General features: G+C 42.6%; 2 protein-coding genes across 9 annotated transcripts in view; one reads left to right on the top strand and one right to left on the bottom strand.

Annotated features, from left to right (window-relative positions):
* Nucleotides 1-20931, bottom strand: part of ubr3 (ubiquitin protein ligase E3 component n-recognin 3) — a 188320-nt gene extending 167389 nt beyond the window's left edge. For 3 of the 5 annotated variants that reach the window (XM_033023989.1, XM_033023990.1, XM_033023991.1), the window contains exons 1-2: nt 20390-20891; nt 3363-3502 (exon numbers count right to left, since the gene is read on the bottom strand). In XM_033023989.1, the coding sequence (XP_032879880.1) occupies nt 3363-3502; nt 20390-20817 (568 nt within the window). In that variant the 5' untranslated portion in view covers nt 20818-20891. Of the gene's footprint in view, nt 1-3362; nt 3503-20389 lie in introns of all 5 variants that reach the window. The other 2 variants (XM_033023993.1, XM_033023992.1) reach the window with 2 other exon arrangements.
* Nucleotides 20932-20952: 21 nt separating this feature from the next.
* mettl5 (methyltransferase like 5) overlaps nt 20953-27285 on the top strand; it is a 22051-nt gene continuing 15718 nt past the window's right edge. The window contains exons 1-2 of one of the 4 annotated variants that reach the window (XM_033023996.1): nt 21020-21101; nt 21259-21264. The gene's annotated coding sequence lies outside the window, so the exon portion shown is untranslated. The other 3 variants (XM_033023995.1, XM_033023997.1, XM_033023994.1) reach the window with 3 other exon arrangements.

The following is a 27285-nucleotide window of genomic DNA, read 5'->3' as shown; positions in this document are numbered from 1 at the left end:
AGAGCCAACAACAGAGGAAAGGTTATCAAGAATAGCTTTCTCAATGACCTCTATTAAATCATCCACTGGAAAGACCATTTAAAAAAGATTCAAAACTAGCCTCTTTTCATAATGTTTTCGATCCCATCCCACACATTACCACATGGGTCAGTATTGCTCGTTGAAAAGACCCAGTGTCAAGATAATATTAGCAAGGACTCAGAGGCAGATGGTATACATGGAACTGTACAAACAAATTTACAGACTCATCAACTATGTTTGGGAAAAGAAGAACATACCTGGACCTCAGAGACACCACAATGATGACCATTTTCAAGGATGAAAATAAATCAAATTTTGGTAATGACAGAGGATTTCCTACTTTCTGCCACAAGGAAATTAATTGCAATATTTCCATTCAGCTGCATCCATTTGTTGCCCAAAGAGATGCTCCATTGTCAAATTTCAATAGCCACAACGGGGCAGAGGTGAATTGGACGGTACCCTAGCTTATGGAAGGACCATTCGGAAGCCTGATAACAGAGGGGAAGAAGCTGTTCCCGAATCTGGTGGTGCGCACTTTCAAGCTTCTGTACCTTATGCCTAACAGGAGCAGGGAGAAGAGGAATGACTAGTGTGAAATAGTTATTTGATTATGTTGGCTGCTTTCCCAAGGAAAAGTGGTGTCGATGGAGCCAACATTGGGGAGTCTGGTCTGTGTGATGGACTGAGCAACTTCTACAACTCTGCAATTTCTAAAAATTAGTTGAGGGCAATGTACTAGGTAGCAACCTGCTGAAATTTTCAGAAGTCCTTCAGTAAGTGCAACAAATGATACTCGTGCCAAGGTTCAGAGTGGGTAAAGTCTAAGGCAAAGTTGGGAGAATTGAGCGAAAGATGGATTCAGCACTTTGCACTGGTAATAAATGAGAACCAGTGAGTCCATCCATAAAAAAAAGGCACAACAGGCTTGATCTTCACCATGTGACAACTTCAAGAAAAATGCAGAGAGTAGCAACAACCCCAATACCTGGCCATTTTTGGGTTCACAAAAGTTCTTTTATGTTGTTGATCATCAAGGAATGAGAAGAATCTTCAAATTTGGCTGCTCTTAGAAATTTATTTACACTATATACCCGCTACATGATAGCATGCTTGCTGTAATTGCACTCAAATGATGTACCACAAATACAACTGGGCATTGTGGGGTAAAGCAAGAGTATGCCAATATCTCCAATACCTTTCCCAAGCTTTATCTCCACAATATTAAATTGAGCTTTGAACAAAGTTCCCACGGAAGTGGAGCTAATCAGCAAAATGGAATGGAAACTGTTTGAACTATGTTGCCTCCACTTCGGAACCAAAACCACGCCAGCCTTAGTAATTCATAGAATTATAGAGCACAGAAACAGGTCCTTTGGCCCAACTGTCCCATGGCAACCAAAATGCCTTCTTAAACTAGTTCAATTTCCCTGTATTTTATCCAAAGCTCTAAACCTTTCCTATTCATGAACCTGTCCAGTTGCAGCTTGTCAAGGACACGTATACATGCTAACTATTGGAGGCTGAGCTCCAAGTCATCATTGACCCATTCACCAAAATATAAAAGAAAATTACTCACACTAAATATCTGCAAAACAAATGTCCTGTACCAATTTGACCTCATGTACAACAACCACACACATCCCACACCAAATGACAATAAAAGTCCACAACTCTGGAAAATGTGGATTACTTTGTATGAACTAAAATAAAAAATGTATACTCTCCACGACAGAGTACTCCATAGGTTCAGCATCTTGTAAAGAAAAAAACTTTTCCTCATCCAAATTCTAAATGGCCCACCCCTCAATCTCAAGCTATATCCCTTAGCCTTCTTCATGCATCCTCTCTGCATTTTGCCTATCAAGCCTTTTAATAATTTTTCAAATTTCATTGAGATGTCCTCTCATTTTCCCTAAATCCAGAGAATAAAGTTTTAGTCTACTTAATCTTTCCTAATTTAAAAAAATCTGCCATTCCTGGAGCCAGTCAAGTAAATCTTTGCTGCATTCTCACAATGACAAGCGGATCCTTTCTTAGGTCAGGAGACCAAAACTACACAATACTTAGGTGTGATCTCACCAATGCCTGTTCAATAGCAATGAGATTTCCTTGGTCTGGTAATCAATTGCACTCAGGCTGACATATCATTTATGCCCTTGAATGCTTGCTACATCCAATTGTTAACTTTTTGCACATCCTTTGAACATCAGCACTACCCTACTTCTTACCATTTAATAAATACCTCACAATATTCCACATACAGTGCCCTCCATAATGTTTGGGACAAAGACCCGTCATTTATTTATTTGCCTCTGTACTCCACAATTTGAGATTTGTAATAGAAAAAAAAATCACACGTGGTTAAAGTGCACACTGTCAGATTTTAATAAAGGCCATTTTTATACATTTGGTTTCACCATGTAGAAATTACAGCTGTGTTTATACATAGTCCCCCCATTTCAGGGCACCACAATGTTTGGGACACAGCAGTGTCATGTAAATGAAAGTTTAGTATGTTAGGATTTTATGTTTAGCATGTTTAGCTGATGTTCAAAGGATGTGCAAAAAGTTAACAATTGGATGTTTAGTATTTTGTTGCATATCCTTTGCAAGCAATGACTGCTCGAAGTCTGTGATTCATGGATATCACCAGTTGCTGGGTGTCTTCTCTGATGATGCTCTGCCAGGCCTATATTGCAGTCATCTTTAGTTTATGCTTGTTTTGGGGACTAGTCCCCTTCAGTTTTCTCTTCAGCATATAAAAGGCATGCTCAATTGGGTTCAGATCGGGTGATTGACTTGGCCACTCAAGAATTGACCATTTTATAGCTATGAAAGACACCTTTGTCGCTTCAGCAGTACGTTTGGGATCATCGTCTTACTGTAGAATGAACCGCCGGCCAATTAGTTTTGAGGCATTTGTTTGAACCTGAGCAGATAGGATGTGTCTATACACTTCAGAGCCCATTATGCTACTACCATCAGCAGTTGTATCTATCTATCTTAAGAGAGAGTGTGTGTGTGTGTGTGTGTGTGTGTGTGTGTGTGTGTGTGTCATCATACTGCTCTGTTCCCACTTTACCTCTCTGACTGCACTGCAGTTCCTTTCCTTATTCCCGTAACTGAAGTCATTGAATATATTTTGCATTGTTTACTACATTTCCAAGCTGTATGTAATCTGCACAGTCATGTCTTACAACAGTCATTAATACAGAGTCCATCCTATCCAGATCATATGACTTTTCTATTTTGAGTGTTGCCAACCTTATAAATATATACACTCTTTTTGTCCTAATGCAGAAAACAGAGGCACATGTATAATAAGAGACGGGCCTTACCTGGTTCACTATAGCCATCCCGCAAATGCTGAACAAGACGAAGAATAACTCGAGGGAGTATATGTTCTGACATCATCATCAACTCATTAGGAACAGAAGGAATTTTGGAACTTGATGTGGATCGATGCCTTTTACAAAACCTGCAAAAAATTCCAAAATATTGTTGGTTTGTAAGGTGAGAAATGTATGCGTAAATTTAAAATTTCCAAAGCTGCATAAATATTCCTCCAAAATCTTTTGAATATTTTTCTGAAGTCTTTCTATGTTTTTGAAGGGTATCAATAAATAACACTACTTTTCTTCTCAAAGGATAAGAAATAGGAATAGAAAATCGTACACCCTTGACCACACAATAATTTCATGGCTGATCACATCTTCACCTCAGCTCCATTCTCCCCTTTGTTCCTCATAATGCTTGAATTCCTGACAGACCAAACATCTCTCTGCTGTGATCTTGAATATATTCCTTGAATCAACTTCCACAACACTTCAGGTCAAAGAATTCAAAAGATTTGCGAATTTCTGAAAACAAAAATTCCTCCTGCTTTGCCTTAAATTCATTTTCAAAAGGTGAAATATTTTGGCTGTTAAAAGCCCATGCCAAGAAAACAGACATACAGTCTGAATGCGAGTACAATTTTGGACTCAATACATGATTGAAATTTCTGGATTAGAAAGAAAGAACAGCACTTCTGCACAGAGGGACTGAAACATTCCCTTGGGAGTTCTTTAGGCTGACATTTATCAAAATCTGGAAAATGTTCTACTTATTTCATTTCTATTGCCTTGATAGAATTTCCATTTTAATAAAACGAGCAAATCACAAAACATGCAGTGGAGTTATGCAGCATCTATGGAGAGAATGGACAGAGTAAGTTTCGGGTCAGAACATTTCTGCAGAGTAATTGGAGTAGGGGGAATAAAACTCCTCCACATCCCCTCCTGACTGATTGAGTTAGTCTTTTGAAGAAGGCCATGTGTATTGGTTAGTGCTGTTCTCAACTTGTTTCTTAAAATTATTACACAGTGTAAGAGATCTCCCGCATGGACCATTGCAAACTTCCAGCAAATGCCAAGCATTAAACTTAAAGGTTGCAGAACAAATTAGCTTTATAAGCAGCGATATGGAGTAATAAAATAAGGACATTATACTGAAAATTCATAAATTAAAGAAATGGCTTCTGCTAAAGTTGTGCACCAAATTCTGGGTAGCCCACTTTAGGAAGTATGTCAAGATCTTCTGAAAGATACAGGGAGCATTTAGTCAAATGTTACCATAGATAAAGATTTCAGTTATAATGGAAGAATTTATAAAAACTTGGAATCGTTGTTCTTACTGATAGATGACTGTCTTCAATATAAGAGGTCCTAAAATGTGCAAATAAAGAGACATTAATTGCATTAGCAAAAGTGTTATATTAAAGACGCAAATTTATGACGAACAGCAGAAGAACATGAGATTTTTGATTTCCTTCTTACCATTTGGTTGATATTTAAAAAGACTGATAATTGATGAAAGCAGGTTCAATAAAAAATTACCAATGAAATTCAGTATATACAGTGCACTCCTTAATGCTTGGGACAAAGCCCCATCAGTTATTTATTTGCCTCTGTACTCCACAATTTGAAATTTGTAATAGAAAAAAATCACATGTGGTTAAAGTGCATATTGTCAGATTTTAATAAACTCCATTTTTATACAATTTGGTTTCACCATGTAGAAATTACAGCAGTGTTTATACATAGTCCCCCCATTTCAGGGCACCATAATGTTTGGGACACAGCAATGTCATGTGAATGAAAGTAGTCATGTTTAGTATTTTGTTGCATATCCTTTGCATGCAATGACTGCTTGAAGTCTGCGATTCATGGGCATCACCAGTTGCTGGGTGTCTTCTCTGGTGATGTTCTGCCAGGCCTGTATTACAGCCATCTTTAGCTTATGCTTGTTTTGGGGGCTAGTCCCCCTCAGTTTACTCTTCAGCATGGCTCGAAATTAACGGTTTCCCGGGTGCCGATGACCATCTAAAGTCTCAATCTAAAAGCCGCGCCATTTTGCCCAGCTTGGCAAACACCATTCATTCAACTCTGAGCAGGTCTGCCACCCTGCATCCAAAAATATTCCAAATGGAATATAAACTGGAGTGGACCCTCCACCACCAAACTCAGAAAAATAACATACTATTGCACTTTATCTGTTTATTTATTGTGTATATATAGATATATGGTCTAGGGTATATAGACACACTGAACATTTATCTCCTGTTCTGTATTATGTTTACATATTCTGTTGTGCTGCAGCAAGCAAGAATTTCATTGTCTTATCTGGGACACATGACAATAAAACTCTCTTGACTTGACTTAAGCAAAAAAGGGTTTTTGAGGGAAAAAAAGAGCTACCTTAAATTTAGTCTGGTTGGGTAACTATGGTAGGGTGAAGACTATTCCATGCTTTAATTGTGCGGGGGAACTCCATGGAGCAGCCAGCATCTCTGGATAGAAGAGATTGAGTGATGTTTCAGGTAGAGACCCTTCTTTAGATTTCCTCTAGCTTTAGGGTTTTTTGTTTAATTTAAAGACACAGCGTGGAAACAGGCCCTTCGGCCACCGAGTCCACGCCGGCCACCCGTACACTAGTTCTATCCCACACATTAGCGACGTAAGTCAAGAGTCAAGAGTGTTTTATTCTCTCACGTCCCAGTTAGAACAATGAAATCGTTACTTGCAGCAGCACAACAAAATATGTAAACATAGTACTCTGTAAACAATGTTATAAACGAGAAAACAAAACAGAGTATATTTATACATGAACATATAACTATATAAATATATATATATTGTGAGTGTGTGTGTGTGTGTGTGTGTGTGTGTGTGTGTGTGTGTGTGTGTGTGTGTGTGTGTGTGTGTGTGTGTGTGTGTGTGTGTGTGTGTGTGTGTGTGCGTGTGTGTTTGGTTATAATATATATACCCACACACACACACAATTTCCCTCCTTGGATTAATAAGGTTCTATCGTATAGTATTGTGTGCATAGGAAGGAACTGCAGATGCTGGTTTAAACCGAAGATAGACACAAAAAGCTGGAGTAACTCAACAGGTCAGACAGAATCTCTGGACAAAAGGAAAATACTACGTATTGGGTTGAGTCTGAAAAAGGTTCCTGCACTCCTTTGGAATGTGGAAGGAAACAAGAGCACCCGGAGAAAACTCATGCGATCAAAGGGAAAAGGAGCAAACTTCATATAGACAGCACCCATATTCAGGATAAATTCCGCTCCCTGGCACTTTTAGGCAGCAACTTTATGGCCAATGTACTGTCCATAGTCTTGAACTGAATGAAAACATACAGTAGAGGGGGACATAGCATCGCTTAGAGATTTACTCTGAAAATGGATAGTTTCTGTTTTTTTAGTAACCAAAGTTATCAACGTATACATTTTTGTGTGTTGGAAAACAAAATATAGTGGCACAGCTAGAGGACTTGCTGCCTCACACGCCAGAGATCTGTGTTCGATCCTGTCCTCGGGCACTGTCTGTGTTGAATTTGCACATTCTCCCTGCAAGTGTGTGGGTTTCCTCCCACATCCCAAAGACGCATTGGCTTTGTAGGTTAACTTGTCTGTAAAATTGCCCCTAATGTGTAGGGAGTGGGTGAGGAAAGTGGGAACAGAACTTGTGTGAATGGGTAGACAGAAATGCTGGAGAAACTCAGCAGGTGAGGCAGCATCTATGGAGCGAAGGAAATAGGCAACATTTTGGGTCGAGACCCTTCTTCAGACTGATGTGAGGGTCGGGATGTGGGGAGGGGGTGGGGGTGGGAGAAGAAAGGAAGAGGTGGAGAGTGGGCTGAGGGAGAGCTGGGAAGGGGAGGAGAAAGCAGGGACTACCTGAAATTGGAGAAGTCAATGTTCATACCGCTGAAATATGAGATGCTGCTCCTCTAATTTACGGTGTGCCTCACTCTGGCCGTGGAAGAGGCCCAGGACAGAAAGGTCGGATTCGGAATGGGAGGGGGATTTGAAGTGCTGAGCCACTGGGAGATCAGGTTGGTTATTGCAAACCGAGTGGAGGTGTTGGGCGAAGCGATCACCAAGCCTACGCTTGGTCTCACCGATGTAGAACAGCTGACACCTAGAGCAGCGGATGCAATAGATGAGGTTGCAGGAGGTGCAGGTGAACCTCTGCCACACATGGAAAGACTACTTGGTTCCTTGAATGGAGTTAAGGGTGGAGGTAAAGCGACAAGTGTAGCATTTCCTGCAGTTGCAAGGGAAAGTGCCCGGAGAGGGGGTGGGAAGGGACAAATTGACCAGGGAGTTACGGAGGGAGCGGTCTCTGCGGAAAGCCGACAGGGGAGGAGATGGGAAGATGTGGCCAGTGGTGAGATCCCGTTGGTAGACAAAAAAGCTGGAGAAAATCAGGGGGTAAGGCAGCATCTATGGAGCGAAGGAAAAGGCGACGTTTTGGGTCGAGACCCTTCTTCAGACTGATGTCGGGGGAGGGGGGGTGGGGCAGGAAAAAGAAAGGAAGAGGCGGGGAGAAAGCAAGGACTACTTAAAATTGGAGAAGCCAATGTTCATACCACTGGGGTGTAAATTACCCAAGCAAATATGAGGTGCTGTTCCTCCAATTTGTGGTGGCCTCACTCTGGCCATGGAGGAGGCCCAGGACAGAAAGGTCGGATTTGGAATCGGGGGGAGGTGAAGAGGGAGTTGAAGTGCTGAGCCACAGGGAGATCAGGTTAGTTATTGCGAATTTAGTGGAGGTGTTGTGCAAAGCGATCGCCAAGCCTGCGCTTGGTCTCACCGAGGTTGATTATACGCTGATTTGTCCACAAGACCTTTTTCCAGAACTGCGGTTACCCTTTTAAGTACTTCTTGGCAAACTGTAACCTGGCCATCCTATTTTTGCAGCTAACCAGTGGTTTACAACTTGCAGAATAGCCTCTGTATTTCTGTTCATGAAGTCTTCTGCGGACAGTGGTCATTGACAAATTCACACCTAACTGCTCAAGTGTGTTTCTGATCTGTCAGGTATTTGGAGATTTTTCTTTACTATACAGAAAATTCTTCTGTCATCAGCTGTGGAGGTCTTCCTTGCCAGTCCCTTTGTGATTAGTAAGATCACCAGTGCTCTCTTTCTTCATAATGATGTTCCAAACAGTTGGTTTTGGTAAGCCTAAGGTTCGGCTAATGTCTCTAACAGTTTTATTCTTGTTTCTCAGTCTCATAATGGCTTCTTTGACTTTCATTGGCATAACTTTGGTCCTCATGTTGATAAACAGCAATAAAAGTTTCCAAATGTGATGGAAAGACTGGAGGAAAGACTAGGTGCTGAGAGCTCTCTTATACCTGCATTAAGGAGGCATTTAAACACACCTGAGCATTTACAAACACATGTGAGGCCATGTGTCCCAAACATAATGGTGCCCAGAAATGGGGGGACTATGTATAAACACTGCTGTAATTTCTACATGGTGAAACCAAAATGTATAAAAATGGTCTTTAATATGGCCTTTAATAAAATCTAACAATGTGCACCACGTGTGATATACAAATCTCAAATTGTGGAGCAAAGAGGCAAATAAATAAATGATGGGTCTTTGTCCCAAACATTATGGAGGCCACTGTTAATCTACAAAATGACAGGCAAAGGTATTGGTGGTGGGTCGAGGGAAGGAGCATGGAATAAAAAGGAAAGAGAAGTATTTACTTTTGAAATAGTAATCCTCAAATTTCCAGTAAACCCATTTAGTCAAGAGAACAGCAGCAACTCACACCCAGGTGTGCAAATAGGTTGTGGGAAATATCACCCTGGTGAGTGAACCCGGGGGGGGGGGGGGGTTGAGGAGTCTGCTTCCCATGCCCAGTGAGTGAGCAGAAATGGGGGAAGGGGCGGGGTGGGTGGTGCATGGGAACTAAGACCCAGTGTGCAGACCATTGGATACTGGATTAGCTGAATCTTACTGTAATTGGGATGCTGTTCATGGAACCAGCATAATCATAATGGGTTGAATGTCGTAGCGTTCTTTACGATTGACAGCACTGTGAGAAATGGAAATATTTAATTATACAACAGCAATTAATAAGGACCATTAAGTGATCTTCCCAAAGGTGTATTTTGTCATTTCAGGCCAGTAATAGTTTAACAATAACCGTTACTTGAAACATATAGATCTTCTATAAATGATAAGCCTAATAGACTACGCTTGGCCATACATTCGAGCATTTAAATATTTTGCTCATGCAGATGCCAGCGATTACTTCTAGAAGCAAGTCTTTATTGAAAGATATAAATGGGAAAACATTCTTAAATTGTCAAGATATGGCATCGTACAGAATCCAATGACTGAAGAGAAAGTCCAACTGCTGTATTCAGCTTAAATGAATACATCGCATCCCTTCAGCAAACTCTTGATTTCAGAATGCAATAATACACAAGCATTCCTCACTTTCATCACGCTCCCATACCATTCTTCCCAGCAATTTGTGTCATTCCAATCTTTAATTTGTCAATTGTCATGCTCAATATTCTCTTTGATTTAGCACTCACATAAGCATATCATTTACCCCTATAATGCAGTGTTTTATTTTAAGAACACAAGACAGGAGTGGACCATATTACCGATCTAATCATTTGCCCCATCCACTTTCCCGTCTCATCCCCATTACCCTCAATTCTCTTTAAGACAAATAATCTATAGGCATATTAGATATACTGTACAATTAATACTACCCTCAATGATCTCCAGAGTCATACATGGTTCCGTAGCAATTCTTTGTTTAAGTTCATACCCCACCATAAAACTTCAATAAGGCTGACAGATCTATGCAGGGAACATTGAATAGCTGTGGGTACTATCTTTCTGATGGGTTATCAAACCAAAGATCCATCTGCTTCCATGGCACAAATTAAAAGAATTCCAAAATCTCAATGCAAGTCTCAAATAGCAAAACAGAAACAGATTACCTGATGTCTTTCCTCACCTGCACGAACTGATTGCTCAGTTTCTTTGCTGATTTCTAATCAACGCAATGAACTGAGTGTAGAGAGATCTGCAGACTGTGTAACCACCTACGTTTTACCTTAAAATTGCCAACTATTGCCAAGCCTTCATTCATATTTTTATTACCTCTGAACTTGACATTTTGAAAGCTTTCATCATTCATAGGTTTACATTTATGCACTGCAACCTTTTCTAATGTGGCACTTTTGCTTCCGGTTACCAAATAACCCAGAAGCTGATCGATTTTTTTACAAAATGGATCCTGCACACAAGCAATGACCATTTCTATCCACCTATCCTAACACTCAATGGCATTACCATTGTTGAGAGAATCACAATGGCACAGCTACATTCCCTCTGTGATCATGTAGATTTTACGCAGTTAGAAATTGGTAGATACCAATGTGGGCATCAAGGAGATGTAGCTGAAAGAGGATCGGAGCCTAGAGATGAATATCCAAGGTTACACATACTATCAAAAAGACAGGCAGGTGGGCAGAGTGGGTGGGTGACTCTACTGGCAAGGAATGAAATTCAGTACCTGACAATGAACGACTTAGGGTCAGAAGATATACGGGTCAGAGCATATAAAAAATATATAAGAGTCCTTATGAGTAGAGCTAAGAAACTGCAAGAGTAAAGATGCCCCTCATGGGAGTTATATACAAGGCTCCGAACAATAGCTAGGATGTAGTGTATAAATTACATCAGGAGATAAATGCGGCATGTAAGAAAGGCAATGTTGCAGTGTTCATGGGGGATTTCAATATGCAGGTAGACTGGAAAAATCAGGTTGGTATTGGATCCAAAGAGAAGGAATTTGTCCAGTGCCATCTGTAGAGATGACTTCATAGAGCAGCTTGTAGTCGAGCCAACCAGGGAAAAGGCCATCTTACTCAGAGTACACCTCTGCTGCGCAGGACAAGATGATTTTTCCCATCGATGAAAAATAAAAGAGTTATTAATGTTTAAAAAATGTTGAGATTCTCTCTCCTGAAGGTCACGCCCCTTCCGGAGGGACTATAAAACCCGGAAGTGTTGAGTGCCTCAGTCTCTGCAAGATGGGGGAGCGAGAGGGTCACGTCTCTCAGTCTGAGCTGTGAATAACACTGAACACATGTCTACTAAACTGTGAGTGGTTTTACTGACCTGTCAGTGCCCTTAAAGTGGTTTGAAAATATAGTTTGGAAATGCTAAAGCTGTGTTGCCTTTGGTTTGGAAATGCTAAAGCTGTGTTGCCTTTGGTTTGGAAATGCTAAAGCTGTGTTGCCTTTGGTTTGGAAATGCTAAAGCTGTGTTGCCTTTGGTTTGGAAATGCAAAAGCTGTGTTGCCTAATTAAAGTTGCCTTGCCTAATTAAAGTTGCCTTGCCTTCCATATAATTAAAAATCTAATCTTGACCACTTCCTGTTTTCGCTTTATATTGATTTTAGAAAAAACGCTACCATGTATGGCTGTGATTTTTGGCCATCGTATTCAGAGTCTCCCTCTGCTCATCAGGTACCGAGGATTTTTCCCATCGATGAAAAAGAAAAGAGTTATTAGTGTTTTAAAAATATTGAGATTCTCTCTCTTATCAATCACGCCATGAAGGCAACGTCCCTTCTGGTGGGAGGGGGGGAAGGACTATAAAACCCGGAAGTGTGGGCGTGGCTCAGTCTCTGCAAGATGGAGGAGGGAGAGGTCACGACTCGTTGTCTTTAGTGGCCTTGCACCCTGCTTGAAATGATAAGAAACTGCACTTGAATTTGGTGGCCTTGCACCCTGCTTGAAGTGGTAAGAAACTGTACTTGAATTTGGTGGCCTAGCACCCTGCTTGAAATGGAATTTCAAGGAATAGCCGTGAGTCAACTGCCAGTCCACCAGCCGTGAGGGAGTGAGCTGCCAGCACAACAGGCTTGAGTAACAGAACCGATACCCCAAGAATTCATTCGGCCCACAATGTCCATACTAGCCCTTTGGAAACCAGTCCCTTCAGCCCACAACACCCATACTAATGCTCCAGAAAGTGCCTCCCCCCCACTGGCCACCAATATTGGAATTGGTGGAGAGGTGGAATATTGCGTTGGGGGACCAACCCTCCCGTGTGATGCTGGGACCCAATGGGTCCCACTTAGTCTAGTAAAATTATAACATTTAACCTGCAGTTTGTGAAGGCGATGATGAAATCAGATGTTTGGTATTACTTGTTGAGTAAAGATTGGAAAGGGATCCCAGCAGGAATGATTTTGGAGTTGCAACACAGGAGTGTCTGTGGGTAATTCAGAAAACACAGCAGCTTTTCATCCCAAAGAGAAAGAAAGATTCTAACGAGAGAATGAGGCTACCATGGCTGACAAGCGAAGACAAAGACAACATAAAACTAAAAGGGAAGGCATGTAATATTGCAAAGATGAGTTGGAAGCTAGAGGATTGGGAGGCTTTTAAAAGCAAAAGGCAACTAATAAGGCAATAAGGGGAGAAAATATGAAGGTAAGAGCCAATAATAAGAATATAGCAAATATTTCTTCAGATAAGTATGAGAGGAAAACTGTACATTGGACTGGAAAATTATGCTAAAGAAGTAGTAATGTGGCATAAAGAATTGAATACCAGCAACGTGCCTGAAATTCAAGAGAGTCAAGAAGCAGAAGTTAATGGTGTACTGAAAGGTCTGAAGGTGGGAAAGACACCTGGACCAGATGGACTACACCTACAAGAAGTAGCTTTAGAGATTGTATAGGCATTAGTGCTGATCTTTTACGAATCACTGGTCAAGAGTGGTCCCAGAGAACGGGAAAATTGCAAATGTTATTCCGCTGTTCAAGAAAGGAATTAAACAAAAGAGGAGAAACTATAGGCCAGATAGCATGACTTCAGTGGTTGGTAAGATTTTAGAGTCCATTATTCAGGATGAGATTTCCAAGTAATTAGAAGCACATGATAAAATAGTCAGCACGGTTTTGTGAAGGGGAGATCTTACCTGACAAATCTGTTATAATTCTTTGAGGAAGTAAATAGCAGGATAGACAAAGGGGAGTCAGTGGATATTGTTAAGCTGGATTTTTGTAAGGCCTTTGATAAGGTGCCACACGTGAGGCTGCTAAACAAGATGCAAGCCCATGGTGTTAGAGTGAAAATATTAGCATGGATATAAGGTTGGCTGAATGGCAAAAGGCAAAGAGTGGGAAGGGGAGCTTTTTCTGGTTGGCTGTCGGTGACTAGTGGCGTTCCGCAGGGGTTGGTGTTGGGGCCGTTGCTCTTCACATTGCATATGAATGATTTGGATGAGGAAATTGATGGCTTTGTGGCCAAGTTTTCAGATCATAGGATCATCAGTGATAGGAGCAGAATTATGCCATTCGGCCCATCAAGTCTACTCTGCCATTCAATCACGGCAGAACTATTGAAGATAGACACAAAAAGCTGGAGGAACAGTCAGGAGTAACTCAGTAACAGGCAGCATCTCTGGAGAGAAGGAATGGGTGACGTTTCAGGTCGAGACCCTTCTTCAGACTGAAGTCACGAGAAAGGGAAACGTAGATATAGAAGATGATGTAGAGCGATAAAAAACAATGAATGAAAAATATGTAAAAAAGTAATGATGATAAAGGAAACAGGCAATTGTTAGCTGTTTGTTGGGTGAAAATGAGAACTTGGTGCGACTTGGGTGGGGGAGGGATAGAGTGGGAATGCTGGGGTTACTTTCGACAAGGTCCCACATAAGAGATTAGTATACAAACTTAAAGCACACGGCATTGGGGGTTCAGTGTTGATGTGGATAGAGAACTGGCTGGCAAACAGGAAGCAAAGAGTAGGAGTAAACGGGTCCTTTTCACAATGGCAGGCAGTGACTAGTGGGGTACCGCAAGGTTCAGTGCTGGGACCTCAGCTATTTACAATATATATTAATGATCTGGATGAGGGGATTGAAGGCAATATCTCCAAGTTTGCGGATGACACTAAGCTGGGGGGCAGTGTTAGCTGTGAGGAGGATGCTAGGAGACTTGGATAGGCTGGGTGAGTGGGCAAATGTTTGGCAGATGCAGTATAATGTGGATAAATGTGAGGTTATCCATTTTGGTGGCAAAAACAGGAAAGCAGACTATTATCTAAATGGTGGCCGACTAGGAAAAGGGGAGATGCAGCGAGACCTGGGTGTCATGGTACACCAGTCATTGAAAGTGGGCATGCAGGTGCAGCAGGCAGTGAAGAAAGCGAATGGTATGTTAGCTTTCATAGCAAAAGGATTTGAGTATAGGAGCAGGGAGGTTCTACTGCAGTTGTACAGGGTCTTGGTGAGACCACACCTGGAGTATTGCGTACAGTTTTGGTCTCCAAATCTGAGGAAGGACATTATTGCCATAGAGGGAGTGCAGAGAAGGTTCACCAGACTGATTCCTGGGATGTCAGGACTGTCTTATGAAGAAAGACTGGATAGACTTGGTTTATACTCTCTAGAATTTAGGAGATTGAGAGGGGATCTTATAGAAACTTACAAAATTCTTAAGGGGTTGGACAGGCTAGATGCAGGAAGATTGCTCCCGATGTTGGGGAAGTCCAGGACAAGGGGTCACAGCTTAAGGATAAGGGTGAAATCCTTTAAAACCGAGATGAGAAGAACTTTTTTCACACAGAGAATGGTGAATCTCTGGAACTCTCTGCCACAGAGGGTAGTCGAGGCCAGTTCATTGGCTATATTTAAGAGGGAGTTAGATGTGGCCCTTGTGGCTAAGGGGATCAGAGGGTATGGAGAGAAGGCAGGTACGGGATACTGAGTTGGATGATCAGCCATGATCATATTGAATGGCGGTGCAGGCTCGAAGGGCCGAATGGCCTACTCCTGCACCTAATTTCTATGTTTCTATGTTACTTGAAGTTGGATAAATCAAAATCATACCACTGGGCTGTAAGCTGCCCAAGCGAAATATGAGATGCTGTTTCTCCAATTTGCGTTTAGCCTCACTCAGACAATTGAGCAGACCTAGGACAGAAAGGTCAGTGTGGGAATGGGAAGGAGAATTAAAGTGTTTAGCAACCGGGAGATCAGGTAGGTCAGGCGGACTGAGCAAAGGTGTTCAGTGAAACGATCACCCAGTTTACGTTGGGTCTCGCCGAAGTATACAAGGCCACATCCTGAACAATGGATACAGTAGATGAGGTTGGAGGAGGTGCAAGTGAACCCCTGCCTAACCTGAAAAGACTGTCGGGATCCTTGGACAGAGTCGAGGAAGGAGGTATAGGGACAGGTGTTGCATCTTCTGCGGTTGCAGGGGAAGGTCCCTGGGGAGGGTGTGTTTAGGCGGAATGGGATGAGTTAACCAGGGAATTGCGGAGGGAACGGTCTCTGCGGAAGGAGGGAAGGGGTGGAGATGGGAAGATGTGACTGCTGTTGGGAGCCTGTTGGAGGTGGCGAAACATTTTGGAAGATTATGTGTTGTGTGCGATGGAGTGAAAGGTATGGACTAAGGGGACTCTGTCTCTGTTGCGACTGGGGGAGGGGGAGCAAGGGCAGAGCTGCGGTGTACCGAGAAGACACGAGTGAGGTCTCATCTATGATGGGAGAGGGGAATCCCCGTTCCCTAAAGAAGGAGGACATTTTGGATATTCTTGTATGGAACACCTCACCTTGGGCACAGATGCGGTGTAGCCGGGGAAATTGAGAGTAGGAGCTAGAGTCTTTGCAGGAAACAGGATGGGAAGAGGTGTAGTTGAGATAGTTGCTGAACTATCTCTCCCTCCTAACTCCATTCTTCTGCCATCTCCCCATAACCTGACACCCATAATAATCAAGAATCTATCTGTCTGCCTTAAAGCTGCCTTACGAGAGACCCAGGTTTGATCTCGACTACTGTCTGTATGGAGTTTGTACGTTCTCCGCGTGACCACATGAGTTTTCTCCAAGATAATAGACAATAGGTGCAGGATTAGACCAAACGGCCCTTCAAGCCAGCACCGCCATTCAATGTGATCATGGCTGATCAACCACAATCAGTACCCCGTTCATGCCTTCTCCCCATATCCCCTGACTCCGCTATCTTCAAGAACCCTATCTAGCTCTCTCTTGAAAGTTTCCAGAGAACCGGCCTCCACCGCCCTCTGAGGCAGAGAATTCCACACACTCACAACTGTGGGTTAAAAAGTGTTTCCTCATCTCCGTTCAAAACGGCTTACCTCTTATTCTTAAGTTCTTCGGTTTCCTCCCACTCCATAGGCGTACAGGTTTGTATGTTAATTGGCTTGGGTTTGTACACTGTGTAAATTGTCCCTAGTGTGTGTTAATGTATGGGGATCACTGGTCGGTACGGACTCGGTGGGCCAAAGGACCTGTTTCCACGCTGTCTCTAAACTAAACTACAAATATCCATTGACTTGGCCTCCACAGCCTTCTGTGGCAAAGATGTTCCATAGATTCACCACCGTCTGACTAAATAAATTCCTCCACATCTCCTTCCTAAAGGAACGTCCTTTAATTCTGAGGCTATGACCTCTGGTCCTGGGTTCTCCCATTAGTGGAAACATCCTGTCCACATCCACTCTATTCAAGCCTTTCACTATTTGGTATGTTTCAATTAGATTGCCCCCTCATTCTAAACTCCAGCGAGTACAGGCCCAGTGCCATCAACCGCTCATCATATATTAACCCACTCATTCCTGAAATCATTCTTGTAAACCTCCTCTGGACCCTCTCCAGAGCCAGTTCATCCTTCCTCAGATAAGGTGCCGAAAATTGCTCACAATACTCCAAATGTGGCCTGACCAGTGCCTTATAGAGCCTCAGCATTACATCCCTGTTTCTGTATTCTGGCCCACTTGAAATACTACAGATTCGACTTGTGAATCCTGCACCAGTGCTCTCAAGTCCTTTAGCACCTCCGATTTCTGGTGTCTCTCCCCATTTGGAAATTAGTCTACACCTCTTTATTCCTACTACCAAAATGCATCACTCCACACTTTGCTACACGATATCCCATCTGTCACTTCTCTGCCCACTCTCCCAACCTGTCCCAAGTCCTTCTGCAGAGTCCCTGCTTTCTCTACGGTACCTGCCCCTCCACCCATTTTCGTTTCACCAGCAACCTTGGCCACAAAGCCTTCGATTCCATCATCCAAATCATTAATATACAATGTGCAATGCAGCGGCCCCAGCACCGACCCCCGCAGCACTGGTCTGGCTGCCAACCAGAATCCCCCCCCCCCCTCCCCCTTTATTACCACTCTTTAATAATAATAATAATAAATTTTATTTATGGGCACCTTTCAAGAGTCTCAAGGACACCTTACAAAAATTTAGCAGGTAGAGGAAAAACATGTAAGGGGAATGAAATAAATAGTAGAGACATGACTAGTACACAAAGTAAAGACAGAATTCAATTCAAAACACAGTATGAGGCAATTAATGCACAGATAAAAAGGGAGGGGGACGTGAGGCTAAGGATAGGCAGAGGTGAAGAGATGGGTCTTGAGGCGGGACTGGAAGATGGTGAGGGACACGGAATTGCGGATCAGTTGGGGGAGGGAGTTCCACAGCCTGGGAGCTGCCCTGGAGAAGGCTGTCCCCAAAACTGCGGAGGTTGGACTTGTGGATGGAGAGGAGACTGGCTGATGTGGATCTGAGGGACCGTGAGGGTTGGTAGGGGAAGAGGAGGTCAGTGAGATATGGGGGGGCCAGACTTCTTTGCCTTCTGCCATCCAACCAACCTGCTATCCATACTACTATCTGTCTTTTGATATAATGGGCTCTCATCTTCATTAGCAGCCTCATATGTGGCACCTTATCAAAGGCTTTCTGAAAATCTAGATAAACAACATCCACTGACTCTTCTTTAGCTGTCCTGCTATTTAGTTCTTCAAAGAATTCCAATAGATGATAAAAAGAAAGGTGGAGGGGCAGGTAGTGTAGAGGGAGCAGGGATTACTATTTTGTAAATGGGGAAATGGGGTATGCATTACTATCAAAATGCATGAATACGCTGTACTCCATCTGCCACTTCTTTAATGCTGTGAGCCCAATATCTAAGGAGGGATGTGTTGTCGTTGAAGAGGGGTCCAGAGGTTTACAATGTTGATAGAGAACAGAGAACATAAAACAGCACAGGAACAGGCCCTTCGGCCCACAATGTCTGTGCCGAACATGATGCCATCTCTTACCTATCTGCACAAAATACATATTCCTCCATTCCCTGAATATCTAAAAGTTTCTTAAATGTAGAATGTGGGGAGAATAAATAATGGAATTAATACAGAATTTGTATAAATGGGTGATTGATGTTCAAGATAGGCAAAGGGCCTGTTTCCACCCAGTATCTTTATATTACTACACGAGTCCCCAACTATCGACTTCATACAGATCACCTTTGACCAGAAACTGAACTGATCAACCACATAAATACAGAGCCCGCAAGAGCAGGTCAGAGGCTGGCTAAACTGTGCTAAGTGACTCACCTGCTCACATTCCAAGACCTTTTCATCGTTTCTTTTCCAAACATAAAATGTATTCAGAATAAAAAATATATATAAAAAAAGAACAGTGCAAAAAAACTCTTCCACATTCTCAGCGTTCACACATTAATTTGTGTTATATTCAGTAGTGTTCACAAACTATCCTTATACCAAACACTCGCCTCTCATGTGGCCCATTGGGATGAAATCCCATCCCTTGTTTGAGGGGTGTCTCTGCCAGAACCTGCCCCCCCCCCCCCATGTCCCCCCACGGAAGGACCCTAGATGGTGGTCCTCCCTCACAGAGCCAAGCTTCAGCGAGTCCCTCAGCGCACACTGCTGTAGAATGGAATGGGCCGTTCAGCAACGTTCCTGACGGACATCTCGTTCTGCTGGGAGTTCCACAATTTTCAGGCAGACCAAAACAAATATTTCACCGAGTTGCTGATCTTCCAGCAGCACTTGATGTCCATCATCTAACAACACACCATTCAAAAGCATACTCGTTGGATGAGTAAATACCAACAACTCGAAAACAATTCAAAGCTATCCACGACAAAGCAGCCCATTAACCCATCGAAATACTCATTACCTCCGCCACCAGCACACAATATTATCTTCACATTACACTGCAGTTACTCACCCAGGCTATTTAAACAGCACTTGACCAAACCAGGGACATAGAATCACATTACCTCAGGTACCTCAGGATCAATTAGTTTAGGAACAAAACTTTGGAACTCACTTCCCTAATCCCTCTCTCTCCCTCAAACCTCTTCACTAAAAGTACCTCTTCAATCCAAATATGTGGTTTGGAATCAAATTGTGCTTGACAATGCTTGATAACACTTTGTTTGGTATCTTAAAGACAATATTAAGTTAGTGATGATTTCCTGTAGAGTGACATCATGAACACACACTCTGGAACTAATACTTAAACGTGTCATACTCCACTTAAAATTGACATTTTGCAGAAATGGACATGGCTATGGATTGAATGCCGTTTATTAAAGTAACAAGAGCTCCAAACATTTTCCATAGTTAGAGATCTCCATGCAAAATAATAAAATCGTGATAATATGATTGGGTTTTAATGTGAAGGGTCGCGACCCTTCTTCAGATCTTCTGAAGAAGGGTCTCGACCCGAAACGTCGCCCATTCCTTCTCTCCAGAGATGCAGTCTGTCCTGCTGAGTTACTCCAGCATTTCGTCTACCTTCGATTTAAACCAGCATCTGCAGTTCTTTCGTACACATTGGGCATTAATGTTGTGTCTTTCATGTGAATTGACAAATGAAGGGTGTAACTCCATGTTTACACCAACATTCCGAAATTGAATCCAAATTAAAAACAATCAGGAAATCAAACAGATGAAAACATTCGGGACAGCAGCAGCTACGACCCTGTTTCGTTACTGGGAAACGCAAGGAGTTTACAAACAAACACTGCTGCAGCTGGAAGGTCATGATTATTCAGCGAGAGTGCGGGGCAAGCGCCACTTGAAGGCAAAGCGCCGGAACCACGGTTTTTGAGACGGAGGTGTTAGTGGAGAAAGTAGTAGCCGCGGAGAAGTCGGGGGACGGCGGTGGGTCACTAACTCACCCGCTGTCCCGCATCACGCTGCTGTCCCCGCAGTCACAGGCCCCGCCCGCCTGACTCCGAAACATGTTGAAATCATGGCCCGTGTGCTCGCCCGCGTTGAAGCACTCGGCGCACAGCGACATGCAGGGGGAGATGCCGCACGTCCGGCAGCGGTAGGCCACGAAGTTGGCCGTCCACACCAAGCCGCACAGGGTGGCGTCGTCGTAGGCCCGCACCGTCTTGCAGAAATCGTCGAAGCTCTCGCCGCCGGCCATCAGCCACTTGCACCATTCGATCGCCTCGGCCTCGGCCGCCGGCCTCTTGGGGCTCAGTACGTTGTCGAGCAGCTCGCTGAGCAGCTGGACGCCCCTGCCATCGGGCCGAGAACACTCGGCCTTCAGCGAGGCGGCCACAGTCCGCTTGTCCCGGCGCAGCAGCGGCAGCGCCATGACAGCGGCCTCCCTACCCCGTCCGCCTGCCTGAGCGCTGACCCACCAGCGCCGCCGCCCCTCTCGCGAGAGCGAGAGCTTGGATCAGGTTCAGCCCGACCCGCGGCCTCTCCCCGCACTGAGCGGAGCAGAGCAGAGCGGCCCTGGGGGCGGGAGGAGGTGGTTGAGGAGCAGAGCAGAGCGGCCCTGGGGGCGGGAGGAGGTGGTTGAGGCGCGGAGCAGAGCGGCCCTGGGGAGGGAGGAGCAGCGGGAAGGTGAAGTGCGGAGCGGCTGGAGTACTACAGGTGAACCACGGAGTAGAGCTCTGGGGAGGGCGGTGATGCGTAGAGAAGTGGGGGAGGTGAAGTACTACAGGTGACGAAGCGCAGAACAGAACCCCAGGGAAGGAGTGCGGAGCGGCGTGGAGACTGAAGTGCGACAGGTGAAGGTTTAGCACGGAAGCTGCAGGTAAAGTGCGGAGCAGAGCTCTGGGGAGTGAGGGCTGAAGCACGGACTGTAGCCTGAAATATTACAGTAGCAATGTTACAAAATTTTGAGATTTTAAAAATCAAGTCTGCAATTTATCCCATCGGATAAAGCACAAAAATAAGTGTAATTTAACACCTAATTCTCTTTCGTATCTTCAGTATTAAAAACGTTATGGCCATTTTCATACTCGGAAATTAGCATCTTGTTCCCTATTGATTTTCCATTGACTTAACACAAAAAGCTGTGATCGAGGACAGTGAAATGGCCATAACTTTATTAAAAATTAAGAGAACTGAAAGAAATTTTCGGTTATTATAGATTGAAGCATTCCGAAACAAATATTAAACAATCTTACTTGGATGACCTGAAATTAAAGCATATAATTAGTGAGTTTCCCAATTGTAGCTAATTCCAAACTGCAATGACTAGATCTAAACATCTATCCATTTCTTAAGAAAAGATTAACATTTTTAAATAGCCTAAGTGTCCAATTAACATTCACAAATAACTCACAATAAAACATGATTTTTAAATCACATTTACATTAATTTATAGGCCAAATGAAAGGAATTTAGTGTTCATCATCAAGTTCGCTGACGACACCACTATTGTGGGGCGTATCACTGATGGGGATGAGTCAGAATATAGAAGGGAGATCGAGCAACTGTCCATATGGTGCCAGCGCAATAACCTGGCCCTCAACACCAGCAAAACCAAGGAACTGATTGTGGACTTTGGAAGGAGTAGGAGGGGGACCCACAGCCCCATTTATATCAACGGGTCGATGGTTGAAAGGGTCAAGAACTTCAAATTCCTGGGCGTGCACATCTCTGAAGATTTTTCCTGGTCCGAGAACACTAACGCAATTATCAAAAAGCTCATCAGCGCCTCTACTTCCTGAGAAGATTACGGAGAGTCGGTTTGTCAAGGAAGACTCTCTAACTTCTACAGGTGCACAGTAGAGAGAATGCTGACCGGTTGCATCGTGGCTTGGTTCGGCAATTTGAGCGCCCTGGAGAGGAAAAGACTACAAAAAGTAGTAAACACTGCCCAGTCCATCATCGGCTCTGACCTTCCTTCCATCGAGGGGATTTATCGCAGTCGCTGCCTCAAAAAGGCTGGCAGTATCATCAAAGACCCAAACCATCCTGGCCACACACTCATCTCCCTGCTACCTTCAGGTAGAAGGTACAGGAGCCTGAAGACTGCAACAACCAGGTTCAGGAATAGCTACTTCCCCACAGCCATCAGGCTATTAAACCTGGCTCGGACAAAACTCTGATTATTAATAACCACTTTCGGCTATTTGCACTTTATCAGTTTATTTATTCATGTGTGTATATATTTATATCATGGTATATGGACACATTTATCTGTTTTGTAGTAAATGCCTACTATTTTCTGTGTGCTTAAGCAAAGCAAGAATTTCATTGTCCTATACAGGGACACATGACAATAAACTCACTTGAACTTGAATTGCTGTAAATTAATGGCCATTTAAATCAGCTTTCGAGTGGGATCCTGTGGAACGCGCTGGTTTGGAACGTTCCCATTGCGGTGGATTTGTACCCCATGTGCCCAGAAAAATACTGCAGGATTTAATGGGCCCCCAAATTAGCTACTCGCAACATAAAATTTTGTATAAAGGGATCTTAAGAAGCCCTTTTTAATGTAAAAATAAACAACCTACCTTCCGCTGTCTCCTGCATGAGATCCGTCCCATTGTCGGCGGTCGCGGGTTTAGAGGATGATTTTTAACCTACTATAACAATTAAATTAACCAATATAGTTTAAAACTACCTGCACCACCACTACCTCGCAGCGATTTATCGTCAGCAACTATGTAGGCTGAACAACCTCGATTTGAATAGCCGAGAGAAAATCGCGTTTTAAACCCGCCCCCCTCTCAAAGGCGGCAAAATTCGCGCACACGGGCAGCGACAGATCTGCAGCGCCGCTGAAGGTAGCTCGGGTGAGGGGAGGTCAATCAGCGAGTCCCACAAGCACCTTTTAAAAAACGGCAAAGTACCAGACTTACTCCGTGGGTCCGACAAGCACAATTACAGAAAGATACAAAGTGCTGGAAGTGAGCACAGACAGCGCTGCAGTTAAGCACCAACCATTTGGTTTAAATGACACAAAATGCTAGGGATCTTTAACTAAAAGAGACAACGTGCTGGTCACTGCAAGGGTCCAACAAGCACAAGGTCCTATGGAACAATGAAATATTCAATTTTAGGTAACTAACCCGAACATTGAATTCTCAAAAAAGACAAGGTGCTGGATTAACTCAGCGGGTCAAATAGCATCTCTGGAGATATTGCCTGATCCGCAGCTCGGGGAGTGGACCGAAGGGCCTGTTTCCGTGCTGTATCAATAAAACTCAATAACTAATTTAAATACTGCTGAATTGTAGGAAACGAACAAAAACAAAACGGCCTAATCTGTTCAGCAAAATACTTTTGATGAACGGATATACATTTTACAGGGTTCCAAAGACTTTCAGTGGAATCAAAAAGCTACTCTAAACGTAGCAATGTTACACAATTTTGAGATTTTAAAATTCAAGTCTTTAATTTATCCCATCAGATAAAGCATAAAAAGAAGTTTAATTTGACACCTAATTCACTTTCATATCTTCAGTATTAAAACGTTATGGCCATTTTCATACTCGGAAATTAGCATCTTGTTCCCTATTGCTTTTCCATTGACTTAACTCAAAAGCTGTGATCAAGGACAGTCAAAAGCCCATAGCCTTCTTAAAAATTAAGAGAACTGAATGAAATGTTCAGTTATTATAGATTGAAGCATTCTGAAACAAATATGAAACAATCTTACTTAGATGACTTGAAATTAAAGCATATAATTAGTTAGTTACCTAATTGTAGCTAATTACAAAATTCAATTACTAGATCTAAACATCTATCCATTTCTTAAGAATAGATTAACATTTTTAAATAGCCTAAGTGTCCAAATAACATTCACACAAGAATTCACAATATAACATAATTTTAAAATCTCATTGTCATGGGTTTATAGGCCAAATGGAAGGAATTTAATGTTTAATACCTGTAAATTAATGGCCATTTAAATCAGCTTGCGAGTGGGATTTTCTGGAACGGGACTATTAGGAACATTCAGAATGCGGTGAATTTATACCCCCATATCGGCAGCAAATACACTGCCGGTTCTTCGGGGGAAAAAATCACCGTTTCGCAACTTAAAATGTGAATTAAATACATCTTAAGAAACACTTTTATACATAAAAATAAACTACTTTCTTTTACCTGGTCCTCCATAAAATCCGTCCCAGTTGTCGGCATTGACGGCTTCAGAAGCTGGTTTTAAAATCATTCCAGCGATTAACTTGTCGGGTGAATTTTTTTTTAAAACACACAGAACGGCCATAGGAACGATTCTTTAGCAACATCTTGCACTCCAACAAATATAATTCAGGACCAGGTCGGGGAAAAAACCCGTTTTAACCCCCCCCCCCCCCCCCCTCAAACACGCCAAAATCGCGCACACGGCCAGTGGCAGAATTGCAGTGCCGCTGAAGGTAAGTTTTGTAACATACCTACTAAACGATTCACAAGAAGAACCTACTTACTCAACCTTCCCTCGTGTGAAGGACCAGATCAAAGATGCAAAGATCCTACAGGATCCGCTATAGGATCTTTGCTTAGAAGACCTAGAACTTAGAAGGGTGCAGCACAGGAACTGCCCCTTCGGCCCACACGTCCATGCCAAACATGATACCAAATTAAACTAATCTCTGCTCGTATTTTATCCAAAGCCTTGCACATCCATGTGCCTACCTCAACCTGAACTTTCCCAGAATGGGGTGGTTTGGTTATGTGACATAAATTAGAAGTGCAGCTGTAAATAAAATTAATAATTGATTGTGTTTTAATTGATTCAGGGTCTAGTGGGATAGGAAGGCTGATACATTATCATCCATGATGAACTCAGGAAACATGAAAGATATTCATGAAATGAAACGATACAAAATGTTATGCAACTTTATTTCAATAGTAGGTAAATAGTAATACAGGATATTACTGGATTTACTTACATTATTATGAGATTCATTCATTTTAAATTATATATATTTAAAATAAGTGTTCCGGAAAAAATCTAACATAACAAAACAATTTTATACATATCCACATCACTCAATCATTTTTCTCAGATGACCAGTTGTACGTTTAGTTCTAAAGCCAGGTCAGAACCATTCCTCATGAGAAAAAAAACCCTCAAAAGTGCTGGAATAACTCAATGGGTTAGACAGCATCTCTGAAGAATATGAATAGGTGATGTTTCGGGTCAGGACCCTACTTTAGATGAAGATGTCACTAAGGAAGACACAACCAATCTCCCAGAAATACTAGTAGACCGAGGATCTAGTGGGAGGGAGGAACTGAAGGGAATTCACATTAGTCAGGAAATGGTGTTAGTAGCAATGTTACAAAATTTTGAGATTTTTAAATTCAAGTCTGCAATTTATCCCATCAGATAAAGCATAAAAAGAAGTTTAATTTGACACCTAATTCACTTTCATATCTTCAGTATTAAAAAGTTATGGCCATTTTCATACTCGGAAATTAGCATCTTGTTCCCTATTGCTTTTCCATTGACTTAACTCAAAAGCTGTGACCAAGGACAGTCAAAAGCCCATAGCCTTCTTAAAAATTAAGAGAACTGAATGAAATGTTCAGTTATTATGGATTGAAGCATTCTGAAACAAATATGAAACAATCTTACTTGGATGACCTGAAATTAAAGCATATAATTAGTTAGTTACCTAATTGTAGTTAATTACAAAATTCAATTACTAGATCTAAACATCTATCCATTTCTTAAGAAAAGGTTAACATTTTTAAATAGCCTAAGTGTCCAAATAACATTCACACAAGGATTCACAATATAACATGATTTTTAAATCTCATTGTCATGAATTTATAGGCCAAATGGAAGGAATTTAGTTTTAAATCCCCGTAAATTAATGGCCATTTTAATCATCTTGCGAGTGGGATTTTGTGGAACGGGATCGATTGGAACGTTGCGGTTTGCGGTGAATTTAAACCCCGTATTGGCAGAAAAAACACTGCCGGTTCGTATGGGGCCTAAATCACCTTTTCGCAACGTAAAATTTGGATTAAAGTAATCCTAAGAAGCATGTTTATATGTAAAATAAACGGCTTACCTTTATCTGTCCCGTACGGGAGATCCGTCCCGTTGACGGCGTTAGAAGTCGATTTTTATTTTACTCCAGCAATTAAATTATCCAGCGATGTTTTTAAAAAATTTGATAGAACGGATGTTGGAGCGATTTCTCTGCAGCAGCCTGAGAAAATCGACTTCGACAGGCAGGAGAAAACGGCATTTTAATCCCGCCCCCCTCTCAAATGCGCCAAAGTCACGCACACGGCCAGTGGCAGAACTGCAGCGCCGCTGAAGGTAAGTTTTGTAACATACCTAGTGTTAGGTAAACTGGTGTTGGGACTGAAGGCAGATAAATCCCCAGGGCCTGATGGTCAGCATCCCAGAGTACTCAAGGAAGTGGCCCTAGAAATCGTGGATGCATTGGTGATCATTTTCCAATGTTCTCTCGACTCTGGATCAGTTCCTGTGGACTGGAGGGTAACCACTTTTTAAGAAAGGAGGGAGAGAGAAAACAAGGAATTATAGACCAGTTAGCCTCAAATCGGTGGTTGCTCCTGAGCTAAGGAAGGTCTCACCAGGGCCCTGTACAACTGCAGTAGGACCTCATTGCTCCTAAACTCAAATCCACTTGCAATGAAGGCTAAGGAAGAGAACGTCTGCTTCATCGTCGTCTGCTTGGGTTACCCCAGCACTTATTATTACCTATTACCCAGTACCTATTTTTATAAACCAGCATCTGCAGTTCTTTGTGTCCCCATGAGACTATATTTTTCTGCTTTCCCATTTTTCAGTCTTCACAGCATATTTTTATGAAATGCTACTCCCCCAGTTGTG

Source organism: Amblyraja radiata, chromosome 7, assembly GCF_010909765.2.
Source record: "Amblyraja radiata isolate CabotCenter1 chromosome 7, sAmbRad1.1.pri, whole genome shotgun sequence".
Lineage (NCBI taxonomy): Eukaryota > Metazoa > Chordata > Chondrichthyes > Rajiformes > Rajidae > Amblyraja > Amblyraja radiata.
This window is presented reverse-complemented; position numbering and strand designations above follow the sequence as displayed.